The 16,166-nt window shown below is 44.2% G+C and overlaps 1 protein-coding gene across 4 annotated transcripts in view; it reads right to left on the reverse strand.

Annotated features, from left to right (window-relative positions):
- NT5C2 (5'-nucleotidase, cytosolic II) overlaps positions 1-16,166 on the reverse strand; it is a 53,786-nt gene that overhangs the window by 11,871 nt on the left and 25,749 nt on the right. For all 4 annotated transcript variants that reach the window (XM_008643858.2, XM_017726171.1, XM_017726173.1 and 1 more), the window contains 2 exons: positions 2,220-2,337; positions 708-803 (listed from right to left, as the gene is read on the reverse strand). In XM_008643858.2, the coding sequence (XP_008642080.1) occupies positions 708-803; positions 2,220-2,337 (214 nt within the window). The remainder of the gene's footprint in view (positions 1-707; positions 804-2,219; positions 2,338-16,166) is intronic.

Genomic DNA, 16,166 nt, shown 5'->3' on the forward strand with positions numbered 1-16,166 from the left:
TGTAGCCCTGATGCAAGGACTTAGAGGCCGGCAAGGACTTTGTCACCCTGGGGGCCCTGAGCTTGCCTTGCCTTCCATTCATATGCCCCTGCAGCAGGAATGTGGGAGGTGGGATTTGCTGGGACACATCAGGCACATGGCACTGCAGTCCTCTCTGCTTCCTAAAGCACCTTCTCTGGGACAAGAAACACAAGCAGCCAGGGAAGGCTGCAGGAGATGGCATGCAATGCTCTGTTCTGACACTCTCAAAGGTCAGAAACACAAAGGGATAGAGCAAGCTTGTTCCTACCCCAAGCCAGCTCAGACTTTCTGAGCAATGGCTGTGGAGCTGACAGCCTCATGGGGCACAGGTCCTCATGCAATGGCTTTGTCTTGACTGACAAGCTGCTGACATTAAACTGTGCCAGGGCAGGTGAACAGCCCCTGGATGATCCCATCAACTCCTCCCCACAGCACACGTTCTTCTACGCCCAGCACACTACAGATGTGCCTGTGGTGGCACAGCCCTTTCCCTTGTAAACATCTGGGCTGCTGCTGTACCTGAGACCCTCATTGCATCCCCATTTAATCCTGGAGCTGCAGAACCATCAAAACAGCATCTGCTGTTCATAGAGGCCCTGAGACTCCTTATACAATGGGTGCCCTGAGGATCATTGACAGAATAGAATGTATTAAGTCAAAAAGAACAGCCAAGAGTCTGCACTCACCCTCTGAGGAAATTGAAGCCATGTGCACACACTAGGAGGTTCCCATAGGCATCAACTTTCAGCAGATTTCCATAGTGGGTGTCAAACACCAGGCCTCTGTTAAGAAAGCAATTTAGGATATGAAGAGGCAAGTGCATCAAGGGGTGACCATTTTAACAGCAGCTAGAACAGCTCTAGAACAGCTTTGCTCACTTGGCATGGGGCATCTGAAGGAGCTGCTGTTATGATACAGATGGGGTCCCTACTTTCCCTTTCAGCTGGTGGCAGCTGAGCAATCAGAGCCCAGCATCACCAGGTGGGAGAGACACCTGACCTGCTCCCCACTGCTCCCAGAGCGTTTAACCCGAGAGGCTCAGCTGTGCACCTCCCAGGGGAGCTGTGGGCCTCCTCCACAGGGTCACACACCTGACACCTCTGTCGGGCTGCAGGGAACAGTAAGGTGTGATAAAGGAATTCCTCTCCTCTTTTTCATGGCTCTGTCACAGACAAAGCCAGATGGGGCATGTAACCATGGCACAAAATGCTTGGGACATTCCCAGTTCTGACTCTGGCAAAACTCAGTTATCTAGTAGCTTGCATCTGGAGAACGCAGCCCTCCCACAGAGACATCCCTTCTGTCCCCTCCCTGAGATGAAGCTGGTGGATTTAACAGAGCTCTCATCACGGGTTTGTGAAGGGCTATGCCTTGTTACAGGCAAGGGCACAGCCAGCAGCAACTCTCGGTTTAAAACACACCGAGAGGAGGGAAGGAAGGAGGCTGCCAGGCTGAAACTGGAACAAACCAACAGACCCTCTGGTCCAATCTTTTGTAAAGAAACTCCAAAGGAGTCAAAGAAGCAAAATCCAGCAAAGGCACAACTGGAAAGAAATTAAAGGTGCAGAGTTAGATCAAAAGCTTTGTTCAACACAAACAGTGCCCTTTTTACCTCTCCTACCAAAAGACAAAATGTAGGAATTTAGTAATTTTGCACCATTAACTTAGCACAAAGTTATGAAATCAAAAAGTTACTAAATCAAATGCTTTTGACATTTGATTCATCTAGACAGGTGAACTGGATTGGTCCCACTTTTATTCTTGTTAACTGTCAGCTTGATTTTCAGGATGTCTTACGCACCAGGACATTACTAATTAAAATCATTACAGAAAAGAATTCTGAGACATCCCAGCAGCCTCTTGGACTAATGTAATGGAGTAATGTCTCCTTCTCCCCCTGATTCTGATTTCATTCCCAATCCAATTGTGTCTCTGCTGTCTTCGCTTTGAAAAGCTATTTCTGGACCATGTTTTCAGCAGGGTTCTTTTCTTGGATGCTCCCTCTTTGCTGGCAAGGATTTATGTGTGCAAAGGCCCCCCACATACTGGATTAGTCTTCTCCTTTCCCCATGATCTGTGGCCAGCCACAGGCTTCACATCCACAACTGAAAACCTGGCCTCACGTGTCACCTGTGAACTCCACAGAACAAGTATTTGAGGCCTCGAGCAGGTGGGGTCAGTATCTGTTAGTCATTTACCTGGTAGGGAACGCAGGATCATACACAAAATTGAGCAGCTCATGAGGGTATCCAATGGAAACTAATCTTTCTACGGTCAGGTCAAATCCAAGAGATTCGTATTCAGGGGATTTATACACTGTACCAAGATGAGATTTCAGTTAGAAAATTTGAAGACAGCTACGGGGTTAAACAAGAAGGCAATTAAAAGTAATGTACCCGTTCTCCCTCCTCCCTCCTCCACATACCATTCCCTCATCCCCCAGCCCAGAGCGTGGTGGAATTAGCTCCTGCCCCAGGGCTGCAGCAAAGCAGAGCTGCAGTTTGAATTTCAGCAGCAGAGTGCACCAGATGAAATATCCATCAGTTTATCATAGCTCTCTGCATCATGGAAAACATATTTCAAACAGCAGCTCCTCTCCCTGCAGTCCTGTTGGGCAGATGCATGAACACTCCCTGTTCCACCTGCTCCAATTGGGTTTTGGTTTGCTGTGTTTTTGCAAAGCCGATAAAGAAACCAATAAATTGTGGGAACACATGTATTGGAGGTTGGAAAGGCTGAAATTCATCACTTCTGTGCTACTGTTACTGCTCTGGATACAATCCCAAAGCTTAGTATTGCTCCAGATTTCATCTCAGGGGAATTAATGTTTGCTGCAGACTACGTCAGCTTGAAGGTAGAGCCGTCAAGTTAACACATGATTTGTTTGTTAATAACACCATATGGTACTGTAAAAATCTGTTCATTACTACCCTTGTGCATCAAAATGTGGCTTTTTAAAGCAAGCTCACTGCTCTCACATGTCAGAGGAGCTGCTCACCTGGGACACACACCTTCCCTTCGCTCCATGCAAAAGAAACAGACTTGTTCAACTAAGCCATTCCTATCATGCGGCCTCTCTTCTTCCTGCGAATAACCTTCCCATGTACTGAAAATGTTACTGTTTAATCAGATCATTAAATTCCCTCTAAAAGGCAATCAGGACAGATGGAAATCACAGGGTTTCTCTGGCAGTGTGTTTACGCTCGCTGCATGTCTGCAGAAGCCCAGAAGATAAGGGGCTAACGTGCATGTCTCAAACACTGAGACAGCTGGATAGTCATGAAACTGACCAAGGACTGTTGGTACTAACAACCAGGGATTGTTGGTAATAACATGTTGTGAGAAAGAACTGGATGTGGCTGGAGAAGGGGGCTATGTGGAGGTAAGGGCAGCACTTTTCTGGGACAAACATCCTTGTTCTGGCTCCTGGAGATAAGCACAGCACAGCTCGAGCACAGGAAGGAGGTCGAGAAGTGAGCATGGACTGTAGGGGGGAGATCAAGACCACCCAAGACCCTCCAACCCATTTTCAGAAAGGTCTGGAAGAATGAAGTACACATGGCAACTGATTTCCATAGAAAGCAAGAACCCTGTTTTCAAGGTGGGGAAAACGTATCTATAAAAAGATACCCTCACAAAGCCCAGGCGTGCGTGTGCCCCAGGACATCCCATCAGCTGGATCAGTGCTGCTGCCAGGACTGGTGATCTCTTTTTCTCACTTTCTTCCTTTCTCTCTCTCTCCCCCTTTTTAATTCATCTCTTTCTCTCCTCCCTTTTACCCTACCCTTTTACTCAAACCCCACTGCTGTGTGCTTGTAGTAGAAGGTCAGGGACTAACATACCAATTTTCCTGCCAAGTGTAATTTATTAATAAAACTTTATAAGCTTTTGTGGACGCTCTGGCTTTTGTCATTCCTTTTGACCACAAGAACCTACAAATCTTGGGTGCTCCCTTCCCCTTAAGAGTGGGATACCATAATGTTGCTGTCTTAAACTGGTCCTAACATAAATAAAGACAATAAATTGACTGCAGTGAGGGTTACCATGGGTTCAATGGGTCCAACTGCCTCAAACACTTGAATATTTCAAATTTAGCTGAAAATGTGCAAGTTATGCAGTAAACTCATTAGAAGACAGACTGCTTTTCCTAAGAAAAATCTAACACATCTGTGGGCCTCACAATATATATTAATACACATTGTCTATGCTGCCCAGGTAATCACCAGCATGTATATTCACTGTGGGATAAAGAAGTTCAATCTGAGAGGAGAAAGCAAAAAAAAAAACCAAACAAAAAAAACCTAAAAAAAAAAAAGGCAAGGACTTTAGATGAAACAAGATTGTCAGAACACTGAGATCACAGTACCCATGACAGAGGGCTCCCATATCTCTTAAGAATCTAAAAAGCACCAGAATCCCAAGAGTTAATTTTCCCCATTAAACTAACAACATTAAGAATGTAAAAAGCAAACCTGTAATGGTCTTAAACAGATAACTAAAATCAAAAAAGCAGTTATCAAAATCTTCAAGCAATATTATACCAATGGCAAACATCAACAGCATGATACAACATTCAATGCACGTAGTCTTTTCTGTCCTTTAGGAAAGGAAGGATTGACTGAGATATAGATAAGAATAAGCAATCAAAAAGTACAGTAATGAAGAAAGCAGTGACTGACAAGGCAATTCTGGGGAGTGAGCTAGAGTTGGAGGGAGCAATAGGCAGTTAGGTGATGAACAAAATTGTGAGAGTGACATCAGAGCATCACCTGGAACACGGAATTCCTCTGATGCACGACAGTAAAGGCACTTCCCAGGGAAAATGCTTATAAGTACCCCTGCACATATTCTCAAAATGTGAAAAAGCTCCCTGTTATGTGAAGCAGACTCCAATCCCCCCCTCTGTCCATGAAGCTGCTGTACTCCTCCTTCTTTGCCTCCTAGGGATTTGACCACATTACCAACTTAATCCATAAAACATCACTTCCAAATAAAACATTTCTCCAAGGAAACCCTGCTCTTTCTGAACTCACCAACCACGGTGATGCTGTCCAGACACATGGAACCTCAAGGAGCACACTGGCATCTCCTCTGGACAAGCAGAAGTGGTTCATCAACAGCTCCAGCAGAGCCTTTCCAGGGAAACTGGAGGGCTTTCTGATGAGCAATCTGTGTATCTTGTTAACACTCCACCAGGGAACAGCTGCATGGGACATGGGGTCAGCTGCTCACAAAATGCCCTCAACTCGACTTCTTTCTGTATTTGCCTCTCTGTCTTAGAAAAAGCACCACAGACCTCCTTTCAACTCTCTAAGGAAACAAGCTGAAACACCATTAGGAAAAAGGCTGAAGAAGAGGTATCAACCTCAGCCTTCATCATCCCAAATCTCTGCTGAGGCAGTATATTTGATTAATTAGGATTAATCTAAATGTTTCTTTCGGGGGGACAGTTATTCCACGTATCTCTCAAACCCTAGATTTTGCTTCCTTGATGTCTCTTTGAATAAAACTAAACTCTTAGCTCATCTATGCCTCAGATCCCATCTCTATCTTTCTACTACTCCACAATATCTGGAAAATGAGAGCGTTCTCCTTGACACATGAACTAAACAGAGACACAGGAAACTGGACTTGTGAAAGGGACAATAAATGTTCTCTAGTTACCAGCATATTTACTGCTCCAGATAAACTTTCCTTTAATTAGACACACAGCTGGGAAGAAACTGAGAGCTCCCTGAGCTCACCTCGACAACACCCTACACCACAGCACTGGCTGCATCAACCAAACAAGCCACAACCCCCTGACATTTCTTGTAAGCCTGTTCAAGTAACAGGAGCTTCCTCTGGGCAAACAAACCATCCACCTCCTCAGATCCAGTATGGACAGGCTGACATTGCTGCAACTCTGGCAGCACATCTGGGGAAGATGCCCCAGTTACAGGTGTTACTAGATGAAAAAATTTCATTATTGTACTCAGGGCTTGTTGTTCTCTCCCATGTCTTGTTTACTTCAGGCAGCCATGAGGAAACAGAGTAGAAGGGACAGATCAATACTTTTTTCTGCAGCTGCATGATGAAAACATGTTTTAAACTTTGCTGGAATATCCCCTCCCTCAGACCTGGTTGCTGAATCCTGGTATCTCTGATGGAGATAATTTGTGTGCCATGGCAACGTCATGAATTCAGCTATTTGCCCTGCAGTGTCTCCCTTGCCCAGCTCTTTCACCCAGTTGAGAAGGGCCCAGTCTTCCTGCATCCCCAACTCTGTGACAGGGGAGGAGGCAGAGCCACAAACACATTTTCACACCATCCTTGCCCAACACACATGGGATGACAGTAAAACCAAAGTACATGCTACAACTTCATCTGATTTGTTTTTCTTACTGCTTGACGGCCATGTCTCTGCCACCAAGCCAAGTCCCCAGCTCCAGAGGAATTGTTATTTTAATAGTCCTGTTCCAACACAGGCAAATGCTTCAGCAGCACAGGGCAATCAGCACCCAGTGTTCATGGATTATGCAACCAGGGTGGAAAGAAAACAACGAAAGGTTTTAAAAAAACAGAAGCCAGTTGACAGCATTCCAGCTTCCCCTTAATACCATCACTTGGCTTAACAATACACCATTAAAAGGTAAAAAGCGGTACCCCGGAGTGAACACTGCAAGCCTTCAGGTCTGTGATGAGTGCGGGCGTCCCTGACTGACACAGGACGTGCTAGGAGGGAAGCTGGTCTGGAATGAGCAGGGGTTTTGCAGTAAGGTATGCAATTCTCATGCATTTGTGTGGTTGTGTTTACCTTTGCTGCCAAGACACATACAATTTTATAGCCTTCCTGAAAAGGAAAAAAAAAAAAAAGAAAAGGAAAAAAAAAAAAAGCTCTCTACAGAGGCTCCAGCTTATGCAAAATGCTGCTGCCAGGATTTTAACTCACATGAGGCAGATGCAGATTCAGAGTGTCACTCCAGGCTTGACGGAGTTACACTGGGCTCCCCTGTTAAAGAAAAAAATCAGACTGATTTTAAAACTGCAACAGGTCTGTGCCATGTGGGACTGTGTCTGCTGGAGCTCTGTCCTCTGGTAAGCTCAGAAGCTGGCCTGGCAGTTATTCCAAATACACTTACAACTGATTTATAGAAGAGGCACAGCTGGTAATCGTGCATCCTGTAGGCAAAATTCTGTCCTCATATCCACAAAGCAGTCTCAGATCATCAGCTCAGGGATAATTAGGAAGAAGAGGCTAGAAGCACATTGCCCAAGTGACACAAACCCTTCGTGTTTCTATCGGATGCAGAGCAATGAGTTCAAGAAAAGGTCTCGTGCTCTTTTTGGGGCTTTGCCATTATGGTCCATTCCTCAGTCAGTGACAAATTACTCCTTTCAGGACACTCACTTTCTTTCTCACCATAAAATGCCTGCTAGTGTCAATACAGGAAACTTGGGAGACTGAGTCAGGAGCTACTCCGGGAACCTGAGAAGAGAATTTTGCCCTACACCTTGAAGGTGCTCCCAATGAGAGCCTCGCACACCAGGTCAGTCTGTGGTGCATGTCTGCATTTAAATGTACACTTGGACATGCTTTCACTTGGGCTTTCATAGGCAAAGCACTGCAGGATAAACCAGCACCAAACCTGCACACAGAGCTGCAGTGCTCTCACTGGCAAGCACACACAGGGAGAACACCAGAGCTATTTTGCAACTTACAGGTATGCACAGAGTAATCAAGAATTATCTTTGAGATCCAATTTGCACTAAATACAACGCTGAACCGGTTGGAATGATGTTGCAAAAATGACCCACAGAAGTATGCAGACCTCCTGGAAGGCTTCTCTGAAAATAAACGTTTAAAGCCTGTTTTGTTTCAAAATGAATAGCTGGGGAAGGCTGAAGTGCATGTGATGGCTCTGCTTAAGCTGTGGGGAGGAGAAAGCCCTTTAGGGGCTGCCTGTATCTTCCCTTGTTTCTCCTACACACACAAATTCAGGCAGGCGAGCATCTCATTGATGGTTTGTTCCAGGGCTTGCCAACACTTCTTACAAGGTACTCATGGATCTTAGGAAAGAAGCAGGAGTTGAAGTTAAAATAACGACCCCTTTTTGCACTGCTTCAGTTGTCTCCCATTTGTGAGATGTATTTGCTGTCTCAAGCTGCACATCTGCAAGCCAGTCCTGCCTGCCACTGTATTTCCAATCACTATGGACTTGGTGCTGGTAAAAGCCCTGAATTGGGAACACTGACAACACACTGATTTCCCATACCACCCAGGCAGCTTCCAGGAAGCAGCTCCCCTTCGCCAGAACCCTCGTCTAGGAAGGGAAAAATGAGCTCAGGAGGTTGCTGCAACAATAGAAACCTGCAGGGAGAGCAGCTCCTCCAGGCAGAGAGGCAGAGCCTGGACCACTAAACGATGACCTGAAGTATCACTCATGCCTTCCTCCGGGTTTTCCCCATCTGTTGCTCTCTTGTGACGCCCTACCACCTCCTGAAGGAGCTCCCAACCCTTCCATCTGCCAATTCCTCATCTGCCTCTCCTCCCAGCTGGAAGGCAAGAAGCAGCCCAGGGAAAGGTGCTTGCAATGCCCCCCCAAAACAAACCCACATTGGCAGGGCATTTCACGGGAGCAGCTGCTTCCTGCAGGTGATGCATCCCTGCTCTGATCCCTTGGGCACACACTGTCTCGACTCCTTCCCCACGCAGGTGCTGAGAGCACTGTCTGTGCTGCTGACTTTCAGGTGTCCAGACAAGATCAGTATTTCTTAAATTAGAGGTGATGACCTCCTCCAGAAGGGTTGCAAAAAGCTTTAACAAATACTCAATCTTCAGAAATGTTACCCGCTCTCTGGGCTCTCCAGAGGTCACACAAAGACAGGTAAGGCAAAATGTGGGCGGGTAATGCACAGGGTTTCGCCTTTTCTCTGAAGCACAGGAAATGCAGCCCAACTACTTTGTGTTAAGTCTTGAAGAAATGAAAGTAAAATAACTAAAAATAGGTTGTTTCAGTTGCTGCTTATTCTCCAGTGAGTCAGGCATGCAAATCAGGCAGTTGGGGACATACATGGGCAGGTGGAGAGCTGGTATCCAGATTTATGTGTCTCAGGCACAACATGCATAATTAAGCTTGTACAAATACATTTTTGAAATTACACAAACCTCACTTATAGAGCAGGATAAAAGTGCTGCTCTGAATTGCACCACAAATAAGTAATGCAAGTATGTATTAGGAATAGATTTCTATCAGTGTTGTGCTGACAAAAACTGCTTAGTTAAAGCCTTGAGGACTGAGATCCCCTTTTACAAACCCATCCCCTGTTAACAGTACAAATATCTGTTTCCTGGCTCAACAATGTCTATGAAATGAGATCCTAGCATCCCAAAATAGGATAGATCTATCCCCAGAGCCCTCCATTCTGTCACTATCTCCTCTGCACATGGCCCCAAAGCCAGGCATTTAGTGTCCACTATACTGTGTCTGTGACAGTCACCCCTCCACGACAACCACACCACTGGCTATTACACACAAGCTCCAAATACTCATCCTCTGGCACTTCTGATCTCTTCTGATCACTTCTGACCTGCAACTCCAGATGAGAATCCAGAGGGAAACAGCCAGTGACCAGTCCTGGAAGTGTTTGGGACACTGGATTTAATTAAAAACCAAACTCCACTGAAATAACAATACCAATTAAATGTACTAGTAAGTGTTGGGCAAGCATTTCACACGCTGCCATAGTGTGAGGAAAGTCTGTCTCAGCTGCAGGGCCAGAGGTCTGAGGATCCCCAGGATCCTCACCAGGTAGTGAGGAATGCTGTCTGACCTCTACACACTGACCCTCCTTTCAGGGTATCTTATCTGCAAAACTTGTTACAGAGCAACACCACTTCTCGTATACAAGTGGAAAAGAGGAGAATTTCTGCTCCAGCATACTAATGACTTCAGCTTCTGTGTTACAGGGCCTTTTCTAATCAGGCAGGTATTGTCAGGCACTGCCACTGAAACATAACAAAAGGGAAACGCTAATGTTTTTCAAGCTATGCTGCTCTCCCTGTTAAAATAATTCATTACTTACCCAGGAAGGAATCTGAAATGTCATGTTTAAGTTTCACACCTGGGTGTTAACTACCCTCAGTTTTGACAGTGGAGTCAGACTGCTCAGCTCTGATGGGAGCCCAGACTCACACTTGGCTTGCACAGCCTGGCAGGGTGTTGTCACTTTGCACTGGAAATAAAGCTGAGGATTTTCTTTCCCATGAGAACTAGAAACCCTGCAGAGGCACCTGTACTGTGGGACCCTCTGTACACTCAGCTGGCTCAGCAATCCCAGGATTGGGGATGAGCACAGACCTCCAGATCCCCTTGCCTTGCATCTCTCTTTCCAAAGACACATCAAGTGTTACCTCAACTCCTGCCATGGCCACTGCAGGCATTTCACTTCACAATATCCTCACTGGATATGAAGGGAAAAACACTTCTATTTAAAGCTCTGCTGTGTCCAGCAGTGGTTTGGGTAGTCTCTGCCCACGTGAACACGTGTCCTGCCTACAGGCAATGGAGTCGAGCACCTTTGGGCTGTGCTGACCTGGGAGCTCAGTGCCTGTAAACAAACTGACAAAGTGGTAAACGTGCCTGATTGCAACCACAAGAAATCCCAAATGAAACCCATGGGACGACTCATATGTTTTCAGTTAGGAACACGGTGAACTTCTGACTTGCCATTTGTTTATGAACTCGGCTGAACTGTGACCATAAAGGGCTTGTCTACAGTCAAAATGAATTGAAAACCAAGTAGGAACAGGCTCCAGTCCTCTTGACTCCTGGGGTTTGATTTGAAGCACTAAACCATAAATAAAAATGCACATTATTATGGAAAGCAGAATTGCAACACTTCAATATTTAAACTGACTTTTCATAATACTAAACAAAATGGGTAGCAACATTATGCTTTGTTTCTTTGAATTTTTAATTTTTCAGTCTAAATGAACAGAAAACTGCTGCCATATTGAGTATAATTTTCACTTACCCACAGAAACCTTTTCAAACACAGAAGTGACCTGTGCAGTAAGACTAGGCTTAGTGTTTAAGCACACTTCAATATTTAATGTGCCTTTTCTATTCCACTAAAAATTATGTATTTGTAGTGATCAGCAAACAATACCTTGATGAAACCTCCAGGTGCATCCCGGAATACTTTTGTATGCTTAACACACAAGCTGCTCTGCCCTGCATGAGCAGCCAGATCTTGCACAGCGCCTTTGTGCCCACGGATGTTTTTGACAGTAACTGAGGCAAGGGTCACTAATCACCAGAGGGTTGAATCTTTTGGATGTGAGCTTCAGTGGCTCCACGGCACCCTTTTGTGATGATGCCAAACACAGGCTCTGGGAGGAAACCAGCACTTCCCTACAGAGCAGCACCAGGGCTCTGCAGTCCCCAGCCACAGCAGAGCCCATAAAGCTCACAGTGATGCTCCCACTGCAGCCTAAGAGCAGTGGAAAATTCCTTACCTCTAATGCTCCTGCAAACATCCCCAAGTGCACAGCACAGCTTTCGGCTCTAAAACCTCTAACCTGGAACTGTATCAGCTCCGTTTCTCCTGCTCTGCATGCTAACAGGGTATGTAAAGACAGGATCTGTTGTTGCTTCAAGAACTGACACAGCACTGGATGTGCAGCCTGGCTGTGAATTGCTGGGTCCACACTTCAGGTTGTTTTTAGTGCTGTGTTTCTACTTGCATTAAAAAAAAGTGTTGTCAAGTATCATCAGCTTTAACTCTTCCCAAAGCAGGCTTATTAGTGCTCTGATTGGTAAATTCCAGATATTTTTAGCTCTCTGCTGCTGCACTTTGTTTGCCTTCGATGTAACAAAGATTTGGGCTGTTTGAATATGCCTCAGAGGCTGGCAGAGCAGAGCTGTTGTGTTGGAAAGATTTCTTCTGCTGAATAAAAATGAATAGCTTGAGGTAAGAACAGCAGCACTGAGGTCACATTTTGCATGTTGAGAGAAGCAACTCAGACTCTGCAATTTAAGGAAACTTCAGCTTGTCTATTTTAATAGTTGGTATAACTTTCCTTTGCACTGGATTAGTATTTTAAAGATGACTACAGAGTCACCTTTCTTTTACAGGAAATTTTTACAGTTTCCCTGACACAAGAAAATGTTTTCTGTGCTTAACAAGTGGCCTTCACAATTTACCTCTCTCAGATACAGCCCACTGTGAATTAAATCCCATATGGGAAATATCCCTGCATTTCCATGGAAACAAACTACTGTGCCAAAATATGAGCTTAGTTCTTCAATGAAGACTTATGAACAGGGAAGAAATAGTTGCTTGGGCTTCAGGTTCAAACATAATTTGCTAGCATCTAGAAGTAAGAAGGAAATTACTCAAAGGCATAGTAGTCATTAATACAATATATCTAAGGCATTTTTTAGGTTTATCAGCATCCAAACAGATCCAGCTTCTTATTTTTCTCCATTTTCACTGAAGAGAGTAAGCCTCCAAGGCTATACATTTGTTTAACAGTGTGCACCTGGGCTTAGATACAGCACAAGTGCCCATGCTGGCAAGAAGCCACATAGAGAAGGTTTTCGGTAGCATGCTAAAATAAGGTATTCACAAAGCAATGGCACACATGTGATCTCAGAGTCAAAGCCTTCTGTACTCTCAGCTTTAGTTCCTCCTACAGAGTAAGCTGTTTGAGTCATCACAAGGGTATTTGCAACTTAATAGTACTTCTGTTGTGGTATTAAGATTACTAGATAAGGGGGTCGATTAGATTGAAAAATGCCTCCCTATTTTCCTCATCCTGCCAGACGAGAACTCGCCTCAGTATACTAACAGCCTGCTGACCCAGCTTGGTGTTATCATCATGTTTTTAAGAGCAAGAAAACAGAATATAGCAGCTTTTGAAACTTTCCTTACACTGTGAAGAGTCGTTCTTTCAGCAGCTTCTGTTTATTACTCTGATTCTTCAAGACTCCACAGACAGCAGATTAGCAGTTTGTCAGTCAGTGATTTACTGGGACAGAGCAAGCAACACATGCTTTCTCCACTCCTCATTCCCAGCACCAGCATGTGAGATCCCACAGCTCCAGACCTCGTTTGCTCATTACACAGCTTTAAATGGTCAGGCTCTGAAGAGCAGCAACACAAAGGGAGCAGGGACAATAACCACTGCGCTGGTATTTGAAAAGACATCCAGCTCAAAGCATACTCGGAACAATTTGGCTTCTCCATCTGCCCTTAGCTTTAAAACACCAATGGCTAAACCAGCCTCTGAAATCTGCAAAATCTGCACCTGTCAAACTGGCAATGTGCAAATGTGAAAAGGCAGACAGCAGATGTGCAACCGTCAGGGCATCTCCCAGTCCTGGCTAGGACAGTTGGAAGGCTTCTCCTGTACATCTACTGATTCCTTTATCCAACCACAACAATGTTTCTGTACGACACAAAGAACTGCATTATCCAGCAAACTGGGAAAGAAGCAAAACTGCTTAGTATCTCCCCAAAAAAGCCTCAAAGCCTGTAGTCCTTCCATCATGATGAAGCTAAAGGCAAACCTGTACCCTAAGCAGGAGAGCCTCATTAGAACATTTGCATTGGAGTTCAAGCACTAATGACCAGACAATAACAACACCTGAACTGACATTCAGATACGTTGTAGTTGTTTACATTACAAGTTCAGTAGTTTTTTTAAGTATTCAGTTCAATCTTTCATGTATAAAACTCCCACATTTATAATTTGTTTTTCATTTGTGCAATCCAGAAATTCTTTCATACAATTTCATTTGTCCCACTTCTCAGTTGTACAAACTGAAACACAGAAACCTGATAGACTCAGCTACAGTAAAAATAGTAGATGGATTGAAGAACCAGTTCTCAATTCTGCGGTCACCTTTCTCCCAGATCACATGCAGGAACAATCCAATTCTACCTTCTGGCTGAGTGTATCTTTTCCAGAGCCAACAGGTAAAGAAAAGCATTTCAAAAGTAAGATGAAGGTGGGAAAAATTTTCCTCTTCCAGATTGCAAGGATGGGTTTGACACAAACACCTGCCTGAGGAAGGGGCAAAACCTGTTTATGCATGTTGCACTTTGGATTAAGTTGGGAAAGACTAAAGCTGTCTTTCCCATGTGATGAGAAGGGAAATGCTACAAGCTGAAAGCATAAGCAATTTTGCAATAAAATCTTTGCAGTGCACCAATCCTTGGCATTAAATTGGCAATGTTTCCAGGACACAAGCTATATTCGAATCAGATTATGTTGCATTAATCACATTTGCACACAATAAACCTAGTATTTTTCAAGCCTCATTTCCCCTCCTTTTTTATTGAAACCGTTTTCAGCAGCCAATGATAATTTTATTATCAATTTCTGGAGAACACAGAAGCAGCAATGAATTAAGCACAGGAAAAGCATTCCAAATGAAAGCATCCTGTCTACTGATATTACCTCTTATCTACTTCAGAGACAGAAGATAAAACTTTCAACAAGGCCGTAACTTTCAGAGAAGAGTAGTCACAGAGGAATCTTTTCAAGCACAATTGAGTTTGTAATTCTTACTATCCCTCTCCATCTGTCAAAGGCCCAGTGTGAAATTACAGCCAGTTTGGGAACCCCACTGCTTTAGCTCTGCTCCTGTCAAGGGACATCTATACATCACCTCATTGTGCAGCCTGTCCCATTTAAGAGCTAGTAATGCCAAGGCCTCCTGCATTATTTGGATCCAGATCTAATAATTAAGTGTAGCTCACAGTGAGTAGGAAGCAGCCAAATAAAATGCCGTGTGAAACCAATCTCTCTCTGCTGCATTTCCAATGGATGTCACCGACTCCTCAGGCTCAGGTGAGTGTCACAGTGAAGACCCTCCACTGACATACCTTTATCTTACTTTCTGCACTTAGCAGTAAACACAAAACAGAGAAGGCTGTGAATCTTTTGGATTGCATGCAACATTTTCCTTTACCAAAGCACGGGCAGTTTTGACAGTACTGGTGGAAAAAAAGGCAGGCAGACCAGAAGTGTTAGTGACTGTTGATCTTCCAGCTGGATGAATAAGCAGTGATGAATCATTGAGATAATAAATGAAACTACTATTTAGCACACAACAAATAACTACGAAAGGACCTTCAATCTCTCTAATTTGAACAGGAATCATTCAGTAATTCTCAGTTCTGCCCTGACAGCGAATTCAGCCACGGCTGTAATGCCGTGGCTTCCCAAAGAGCAAGGGCACCGCAGGGAACCGGCAGGGCCTCGCTCCCAGGCTGGCAGGCAGCAAGGTCAGAGGTAGGGAATGAAGGGCTGTGTAACATCACAAAAACTTGTCTTAACCTCCACTAACAGCAAGGGCTGAAATAGCTGATGACTCTTGTTTGCTTTGTGACTCTTGTTTGTCGCTGCAAACTTTAAACAGCAACTACTTAACTAAGCACACAAACCACAGTCAAACCCTGCATTCTTCCTGCTCCTTCCACTTGCCTCCCATAACACCTAGCTTAAAAAAGCATTATTTTAGGTACTAAACATGCTTCCCAAACAGACTAAATAGGAAGGGGCCAGCCAGTTTCACACATATCAGAGACTTCAGAGCCTCTAGTACTAAAGTATCCAGAACGTTAACCTAGGGACATTTGGGAGTTTCCATACACGTAAGAGATCTTATTCACCCCATGACAATACAACAACAAAAAATCAAGAAATCTAAAACCTGTGAGAGTTATTTCAATTTGCTTTTCCTTTATGGGAAAACAAGAAATCTAAAACCTGTGAGAGTTATTTCAATTTGCTTTCATTTTATTTTCCCAGCAGTCAAAATCAATTCTAGCTGTAATCACAGTGATTACAAATTCAGCTATTTAAGGTCCATCATTTCTCAGAAGAAAAAGCTAAAAGAAAGAGCTTCAGGCTCTTCAACACAAAAAGACTTTGTTTGCCCAACCCAACCATTAACCTTAACAGTATTTCTCAATGCTATGCAAGGAAAGAGAGAAGCACAATCAGGGAACACAGGAGTTATTTACAAAAATTCGAAGTTTAACCTAATTTTGACTAGAAAGTGAACAAAACCACTGTGGAAATGCTGTATCAGACAGCCTTGAATTCTTCTAAATTCTGAGTTAAGTGGTTCTTTAATTTAATAACTCTA

The sequence above is a fragment of the Corvus brachyrhynchos genome, unplaced genomic scaffold (assembly GCF_000691975.1).
Source record: "Corvus brachyrhynchos isolate BGI_N302 unplaced genomic scaffold, ASM69197v1 scaffold61, whole genome shotgun sequence".
Classification (NCBI taxonomy): domain Eukaryota; kingdom Metazoa; phylum Chordata; class Aves; order Passeriformes; family Corvidae; genus Corvus; species Corvus brachyrhynchos.